Below are 8,995 nucleotides of genomic sequence, written 5' to 3'. Positions count from 1 at the left end.
AGGACAAAACGACAAAAAGAAAGTAACTACATGATAAGACACAAAGACAAAAGAGCTCTAAGGAGGCCTTGCTCCCTTCGACCTAGGGTTATCTACTCCATCCCTCAACCAGGACTGCCTCAGGTTCTCCATTGCTTCTTCTAGCTCTTCCCTCTTCCGCAGCGTGTCCTGGAGCGCCTGACGAAGTTGCTGGCTCTCAGCCTCCGCTTCTCGATGCCACTTCCACAAAACTTCGGACTCCGCCTCCGCGTCCGCGATGGCCTTCCGCTCAAGTGCCAGCTGAATCTTCACTTGTTGCAGCTCGGCTGTCTTCTCCCCAAGGGAGACAGAAATCCCTTCGACAGTGCCTCTCAGGGCTTGGAGCTCTTCGGTATCTTGGGCGGAAGTAAGCTGTGCCCTATTAACCAGCTGCCTCTGGAGACGAACACCTCGTCAGCCGCCTTCCGAAATCTCCCTTTGTACTCTTCCACTTGTCGGTGCCAGCTGGCCTGCTGCACATCGTGGCTCATCTCGGCGTCTTGAAGCTACTTCTGGAGGTCGGAGACCTTCTGCGACCACTTTTGTTCATCATCAACCCGGGCCAGGAGCCGGGATGAGTTTCCTTCCAGCTGGCCGATCTTCCTCTTCGCAGCTGATAGCTCCACCTTAAGGGCGCTGATCCTGGCCTCTTGAGCCCAAATTCGATCGCTGGTGCTCTTCTTGCATTCCTCGAGCTCCTTTGTGAAGTTCGCCTTCCTCCGGCTGTAATCCATGATTGCCTCCACCTGGAGACTCCTAAAGTGGGCGGCCTCAGCGGCGGCTTCAGAATGGTTTTCTCTCGATTTGCGGAGCTCGCCTTCCGACTTCTTCAACTTCTTCGTCAAGTGGAGGACCTCCTTTTTCAATCGCTGGATTGTCGATTTCAGCGGGACCCCCAAGGGCAAGGGGAGTGCTTCGGCAGGGCACTGCCATCGAAAGGTGCAAGCATTAAAGATCGACTCATTGCAAGAAGAAAAGCGGAAAGAGAGAGGAGGGGGAAGAAGAAGCCATCCACAACAAGAAATTCGACTTTATTGGTTGTATAATTTTGAAGACAAACAAAAAGGAAATATGGCGACAAAATAAGGGCGCAAGATCAGAGGTCTCAGACCTCAAGGGCAGGAGGTGGAGAACTCGGCGCGGGGGGTGCGACTGCGTGGCGATGGACGAGGGGCCGGCCTCATCTTCAGACTCCTCAAGAAAGCCGAGATCGAGGTCGGGGTATCTGCTGGCCACCTTTTCTTGGCAGAGCTCGAACCCCTTAGTGAACGCCTCCTGGCCGAACTGGACGTTCAGTTCCCTCATCTCCGCGGAAGCCTTGAACTCCTCCACCGTAAGGGCCCTGGCCTCCGAGACCAGAACCGGAGTTTGCTCGACCAAATGGGTGACCTCGGCTTCCGCCTTCTTCGCCGACTCCTCCAAGATCCGTCTCTCCTCTTCTCGGGCTTGTCTCTCCTCTTCCCGGGCTTGCCTCTCTCTTTCCAGGGCCTCCTGGAGGGCGGCTACTTCGGCCGTCTTCGCTTGGAGGCGAGCCACCTCGGCCTGGCAGCGTTCCTCCGCCTGAAGGAGGTCCCTTCTCATGTGGCTCGTCACCTCGACATAGGCGAAGAGCTGGTGCCCAATCTGCAAGGACGGATAGAGAATTACAACAAAGGCCGAGTGACCGTGTAAATAAATATCCGCTTACCTCGAGGAAGGACCCCAAAGAGTCCCAAGCCCGCTGCTCGGGATCGGCACGGTCGATCCTCTCCACGACGTCGGACAGGATGCAGCCATCGAGCAGCCGCCTGATCAAGTCCTTGTCGTTGAAGGGGTTCTCCGATCCCCCCTCGGAGCAGACAGACTCGTCTGCAGCAGCTCGGTGGCTACTCGCCCTGCGAGCCACCATTTTCCTCCTCCTCCCCGTGGCAGGTGCCTCCGTGGGGCGAACCCCCGGAGCGGGGGCCCCAGTCGGCGGGCTCCTCGAGGAAGCCCGGGGGGCCACTGGCTCGGCATCTGAAGGAATGTCGATGGCCGGGGCCGCCTGGACGGGCGCGGCCAAGCTCGTCTCCTCCGCCCTGGCCCTCTTCACCGATCCGGAGGCCGCCGCGCCCTTTCTCTTCTGAGCTCTCATGCCCCTGGCGAGCATCCGCATTGCTTCGGCGTCCATTGCTAAAAAAAAAAAAAAATAAATAAACAACAATGATGAGAAGAGAAAAAGGGAAAAAGAAGCAACACCGGTCAATCAAGAGTCAAAAAAAAAAAAGAAAAAAAAAGAAAGAAAGAAAAAGAAGAGAGTGGGAAGGAAAAAGAAATAAACAGAAGGAGAAGAGGAAGGCAAGAAAGGATAAGAAAAGATGAATACTCGCTGGATCCTGAGGGCTCAGGCCGATGTTGAAAAGAAGCTGCTCCCTCAGAAGATAAGGAAGGGAAGGAGCGGGATAACTTAGAAGCTTCTGGGCGGCCTGGAGGTCGTCCTCTCCCAGGCTGGGAGCCCGACGGATGGAATCCCTCAGAGACCCCCAAGGGGGCAGGCCCAGTTCCAGGGTCGGGCAGTGGACGAAGAGAAATTTTCTCTTCCAATTGTGAATCGAAGAAGGGGCGCCCTTCAGCAACCCTTTCTTACCAAATTGGGGGGAGAAGTACCACCAGTCCTTCGCCGAAGGATGGCGTTTGAAGGTATAAAAATGCCTGAACAAGGAGAGGGACGGCTGGACCTCGGCTATGTGGCAGAGGGAGAGAAACCCTATCAAAAACCTAAAGGAATTCGGGGCCACGGAGGCGAGAGAAATGTCCAAGAAGCGGAAGAAGGCAGCAACAAAGACAGGAAGCGGAAGCCGGAGTCCGGCACGGAATGCTTCCTGATACAAACAGAAGCGATCGGAAGGAGGAGTGCTGGCCCGATCAGAGGGGCCAGGTAGCTCCAGGTCGTACTCCGGAGGAACCCCATACCGAACCCTTATCAGAAGGAGTTCATCCGAAGTCGACGAACATGGAATAGCGACGGATGCAAAAATCGGGCGAGGCCCTGCCCCGGACGCAGGTTCATCCGCAGAAACAGCGACCTGGGGGTTTGAAGCGGAAGAACTCTCAGAACTGCCGAGAGTAGAAGAGTCAGAAGACATTTTGAGTAGTTTCGAAGGGAGGATCTAAAGGACCCTAAAAAGACAGACCGAAAGGGGAACGAGACGCCGAAGGCTAACTCGGAGGGAGGCACAAAAGTAATGAAGAGAGGAGAAGCCCCTAGGCGGTGAGAGGAAGGTTGGCACTAACCTATATTGCTCTGAGGGACCTGGGGGACGAGAAACGGGAGGCGCCTACGGCTCGAGAAGACGTTCACTAGAGCAAGGCTCTCGAAGAGAAGACAGACACCAGTGAAAACTCAGGAATGGAGTAGGACGCCTGAAAGGGGGAGGACGGGTTTAAATAGACCCTGGGATCCGGCGCCATAATGATCGCGAATCCCCTAGGCCAGTCTGCATCCGACACGTGTCCCACTCCCCCTGGCAGACGGCTAAAAGCGGCTGACGGTTGGCAGGATCATAATTGCACCGTACCTAGGCCAGTGTACCTATGGGATTTTCGAAGCATCCCCTCGTACCGCTCCAATTCGAAAAGACTCCGGCACGCGCTCATTTAATGCCAAAATATCTGGAGGCGGCAGTGCGCGGGATTCGAAGAGACGGTTCCGGCTGTACCCATCTCTCTCTCTGTGTACTTCCTTCGCTTGAAATTCAAACTCGGAAGTAGGGGGACTGGTGTTGGGTATAAAATACCCACAGCCGAAATCCTCGGTGAAATCGACAACAGCACAGCTCCGCCCAGACTCCTACGGGAGCCGGGCTCCACCGCCGACATCAACAACAGCACAGCTCCGCCCGGACTCCTACGGGAGCTGGGCTCCATCGACGACATCAACAACAGCACAGCTCCACCCGGACTCCTACGGGAGTCGGGCTCCATCACCGACATCAACAACAGCACAGCTCCGCCCGGACTCCTACGGGAGCCGGGCTCCACCGTCGACATCAACAACAGCACAGCTCCGCCCGGACTCCTACGGGAGCCGGGCTCCACCGCCAACATCAACAACAGCACAGCTCCGCCCGGACTCCTACGGGAGTCGGGCTCCGCCTCCGACATCAACTGCAGCACAGCTCCGCCCGGACTCCTACGGGAGCCAGGCTCCGCTCTCAGTATCAACTGCTGGTAAGCTCCGTCCGGACTCCTACGAGAGCCGGACTTCACCTTTAACTTTGGTTGCAGAGGACTCCGCCCGGACTCCTACGAGAGTCGGGTTTCGCCCGCAACTTCAGCTCCGAGAGGGTTCCGCTCGGACTCCCACGAAAGTCAGACTCCACCCACGACCCCAGCCGCCAGGAGGACCTCTCCCGGACCTCTACAGAGGCTGGGCTTCGACCGCTGCCGAGCTTCAATCAACAGATCCGCGCCCCCTGGCAGGCCACCAAGACGGCCACGAACCTACTCCACTTCCTGTGGCGGATTCTGCGCAGTTCCATCATTCCCTGACAGGCCACAGTAACCATCGCCGCCCTGCTCCACTTCCTGTGGCGGATTCCGCACAGCTCCACTACCCCCTGGCAGGCCACAATAACGGCCACGAACCTGCTCCACCTCCTGCGATGGATACCGGGCGATTCTCCCATCCGCTGGCAAGTCTCGACAACGGGCGCTGCTCCACTCCCTGCAACTGATTCCACGTGGTGAGCTATGGTGATGGCCACGATTCCGCTCCATTATCTCTCGCAATAAATTCCCCTGACCACGGGCGGCCCACTACCAGACGGTTACAGGTGTCGCCATCAATCCGTTACCTCCTCCGCCTATAAAAAGGGGGGATCCAGATACGTTATTCTCTAAGCTCATTTCTTATCTCAAAACTCTGCTAAATTCTTCGTTCGAGCACTCCATTCTTGTTGAGGCAGAGAACTGACTTGAGCATCGGAGGGTCTTGCCGGAGCAACCCCACCTCCGGTTTAGACTTCTTTTGCAGGTCCCGGCGGCGACCGCGGCTTCCCCGACTCCAGCTTCTCCGGCGCAGGCAGATTTTTGCACCAACAGGTCCCATAATTCTTCTTATCTCATTGAGTTGAGATATACTAAGAGCAATCCAATATGAAACTATACCATTTTATGAGATAAGCGAGAAATTTTTTTTATTAGTATTGCATCATCGATTCGATCGAAGTACCTTTAAAAATTTTTCGATATGCTTCTCTACTTTACTTCTAAATTATTTGAATCTTTCAAAATTTTAAATTTGTATCTCATATACTTATCCATACCATGACGGATCATCGGTAAAGGTAATGAAATAGAGACAACTCCTTGATTAGCACATCATATGGGCTGCACACATCAAATGTGTACAAGGATAAGTATCTCAGTAGTCCTTTTCTTCTTGTCCCACAAGAGTAGCTTGGTCATATTTTCTCAAAGAGATGATGCACAAACTAGATATGACTCAACAATCAATGAGCCCAAAGGTCCATATTTTTTTAGTTTGTTAATTATTTCTTCTCTTATACGACCTAGCCTAAGGGTCTACATATACTCAAGGTTTATCTCAATTTTGGATCTCTCAGATCCAATAGCATTCACTACATATGCATCACCATACAGATGATAGAGACCATCTCTAAGAACTAAATCCAAACGATGATCATAAAAAATAGATACCTATGGCCACAGTAGCAACTCTTGCCCTTTTACCAATATAAGGGTTACTTTCTCAGCCCTCCACCTTTCCATCGACTCTATATAAAATTACTAGAGTCTACAGCTCAACTGGGAGAAGAGGAAATCATAAGGATTGTATTGAGCAATTTTGATATGCCTACTCTAGACGTGTCATTATTTCTTTAGATTTTTCAGGTATTTACCTCTGAGCTCTTTCAAGGTTCTTTTGTTAGCGACACTTTGATCAATTCAAATAGGATGCTAAGATGGTCATTCATATGGTAGTTTACCATAAACTATCCATATAAACTAATTAGGGATCACAGGATCAAATCTATAAGTAATTTCTCTTGCATGATTATATCGAGCCTTTTAAGCTCCTTAATATCTTTGATCATTATCAAATAACGATCATAGACTGACTGTCCATCATGTATCTCATACACTGTGCAACTCTGATCATCTCACAATACTTGTAGATGAATCAATATGTCATTGGTAGTGAACATATGCTCATGCATATGTTGGAGTTCATCTAACATGGACTTCAACCTTTAGCACCTATCTTAATTGTTATTGTCCATCCACTCATCAAGTATAGCATGTTGACTTTGGGTTGGACAGACTATTAACATTAGAATAGTCTGATAGAGAATATTACTTAATTTTTTAAAATTAAGAATGATTCTTAGGTTTGTGAGCCAGTCTATGTAATCGATTTTGGTTAATCGGTTGTTATCTAGAATTTGAGCTAGAGGATTAGAAACTGACACAATAAATAGCAAAAAGAAGAGATTTTAATAAGATATTTATACTTATTTTATAATTTACTCTAGAAATTTTTAGATGCAAAAGGAAGACTCTCACTATTTTATCAGATCTCTCACACTCTTTGGATGGAAAAATGAAAATCCTAACGCGATAATTAGATTTCTAGTGGATGCTGCGGTCCCACCGATGCCGTGCACCTCACCTAATAATTATTAGTAATATGAATAAACACCGATGCATGGATAACTCTGTATCCAGATGCTTTTCTAAGCATGTTGCAGTCACTTGGTCTCTAAGTCATGTGGGCTCACCTAACAGTTCTTGTCCGTACTCCTTAGTTAAGTCAGACCCACCGTTCACAAGCAGGTACAAAGCTATCATTGGATCTTCACCTAACAGTTATTGGGCCCAACCCCATCTTTATTTTGGAGCAACTCTTTACTAATAGAGTGGTTGCGTGTTCCCAATGCAACTGAACTACTGTGATCAGTCGAGAACAATCAACATCGGTAGCATATCCGCACATTTACAATGGTAAAAGATCTTGGACTTAATATTTATGAAAAGATTTGGATTTAGATCTCATCTAATCAATCATCATATGACTGATCTAATTGACATGGACTAAATCAAATCACCAAGCAACCACATTTAAGACTCAATCTTCCAAATTGATCAAGTAAGTGGAGATCGGTGGGGGTCCCCCCGTTGCTTTTCTTAGACATCAATAAATTGATCAGGTCAGTGAAGAGAACTAATTAAATAATCACCTTTCAATTATTTATCTTAGACACCAATTGGATAATTGATCCAAATAGGTTAGCTTAGGTGAATCAGATTCGAGCCATAGAGCCGAATTAGGTTTTTAGGTTAATCGATTCTATATATGGGTGTCGATCGATTTGATTAATAACAATTGTATGATCTTAAGCTCTATTGATCTCATCCTAATCAACATTTGATTCGGTTTGAATAACTAAATCGATTTAGACCCAACATGATCAAATCAGAAATCTTTTGATGTAATCCAATTACATGACCTAATTTGATCTACCCATGATCAATCCCTCATACACAAACATTAATTTTAGATCTTAAATCTAAATTTTTAGATCTAAATTCTTTGCATGAAGAGTATATTTTAATCTCAAAATAATTTTTAGATCATATGCATACAATTATGTATCATACACATGAACAAGTTCAAGTCATAGAAATAAATTTCAGCCTTAAACATGCTTTCATATATTATATATATGAATCAAAATAGATCTCAAAACTCTTTTTAGATCTAAATAATAAAATATATATTATATATATACTAAAAAAAATAAATTTTAAATTTTAATTTAATTAAAAATTTTAACATCATTCTAAGACAACTATACAGCATAACAAGTTATGTCAGGATAACCTTATGTCAGAACGACATCAAAATCTTTTAGATCTGAAATTTTTCTCTACAGATTTTAAATCTAAATCCTAATCCCATGTATATGATATGGCTCTGATACCACTGTTGGAGTTTTATGATTTTATATATATAAATTTTTTTAAAAAAGTACACAGCAAAATTTAAAAATTTTTAAATTAAAACTAATTTAATCTAAGCATGCATAAGATCAAATCTTCAAACTATAAACAGGATCATCATATGCGAGATAAGATTTAGATACAAAAATTAAATAAAAATAAATAAATAAAGAACATACCTTGGCATGAATCAATCTTCATCGCGAACTGATGACCATGGATGTCTTCCGAAGGTTCCTTGTAGCCGCACAAGCATCCTACCTCTATGGATATCCACACGAGATTCTGATCTGATCAGAAGCTTATTGATCTCACTGGGGTGCTAGCTTCCTTACAGAAATCACATCTTGATGGTTAAAAATCTTTTTTTCTCTCAAGACACTCTTAGAGAAGAAGAAGAGATAGGAGGATGTTGATTTCTACGCTAGAGATCATGACAAGAATTATTTCTTCTCTTTTCTTTCTTAAATTTATGCACCAAATCTCTACAATAGAGATGTAAAAATTTTATTCAATTTTTGGATAAAGAAGAGAAGAGACACCTATATCCAAACAAGGACAAAAGAGAGGAGAGGAGATATCCTAACAATCAACCTTTGGTTGTGTAAGAAAGAAAGGATATGAAGCAACCATACCTCACGCCATCCACCTCCATGTCGTGCCCTCTCCCTCTATGATTTTTCATGCACAAACTCCCTCCTTTTGGGCATCAAAATCTGACCATTATCTGATCTACACGTCCCATGATGCATGGTTTAAATAAGGAAGAGATAGAGTTAGACTTTGGATAGGAAATTAGAGTCCAAATCTCTTAGGACTCTACCACAATTCATTTCACCCACCCTTCTTTTGTTTGTGCCCAGATTTTGCATGAAAGAAGAAGTTTTTGAAAGCTTCTTACACACTAAAATGTCACACAAAAAACAAAGAAATGTGGCATCCATAAATCTGGTTGATGTGGGATCTTGTTTGCACATGAAAGGAGGAGTCTTAA

General features: G+C 46.5%; 1 protein-coding gene across 1 annotated transcript; it reads right to left on the bottom strand.

Annotated features, from left to right (window-relative positions):
* Positions 1 to 8,716, bottom strand: LOC140853752 (uncharacterized). Its single transcript, XM_073248691.1, has 5 exons — positions 8,637 to 8,716; positions 8,181 to 8,331; positions 1,706 to 2,169; positions 1,130 to 1,641; positions 1 to 944 (listed from the first exon to the last, which is right to left on the bottom strand). Exons 2-5 carry the CDS (start codon positions 8,200 to 8,202, stop codon positions 902 to 904), a joined length of 1,041 nt encoding a protein of 346 aa, XP_073104792.1. The 5' UTR covers positions 8,203 to 8,331; positions 8,637 to 8,716; the 3' UTR covers positions 1 to 901.
* Positions 8,717 to 8,995: the final 279 nt, after the last annotated feature.

This window comes from Elaeis guineensis, chromosome 14 (assembly GCF_000442705.2).
Source record: "Elaeis guineensis isolate ETL-2024a chromosome 14, EG11, whole genome shotgun sequence".
NCBI lineage: Eukaryota > Viridiplantae > Streptophyta > Magnoliopsida > Arecales > Arecaceae > Elaeis > Elaeis guineensis.
This window is presented reverse-complemented; position numbering and strand designations above follow the sequence as displayed.

Coding starts and splice junctions, on each gene's coding strand:
- LOC140853752 (XM_073248691.1), bottom strand. CDS start 8,202: ATGAAGATTGATTCATGCCAAG. Junction 2,170..8,180: donor GAAGATTGATTCATGCCAAG/GTATGTTCTTTA, acceptor TTTTTTTTTTAG/CAATGGACGCCGAAGCAATG. Junction 945..1,129: donor CTCCACCTCCTGCCCTTGAG/GTCTGAGACCTC, acceptor TTTCGATGGCAG/TGCCCTGCCGAAGCACTCCC.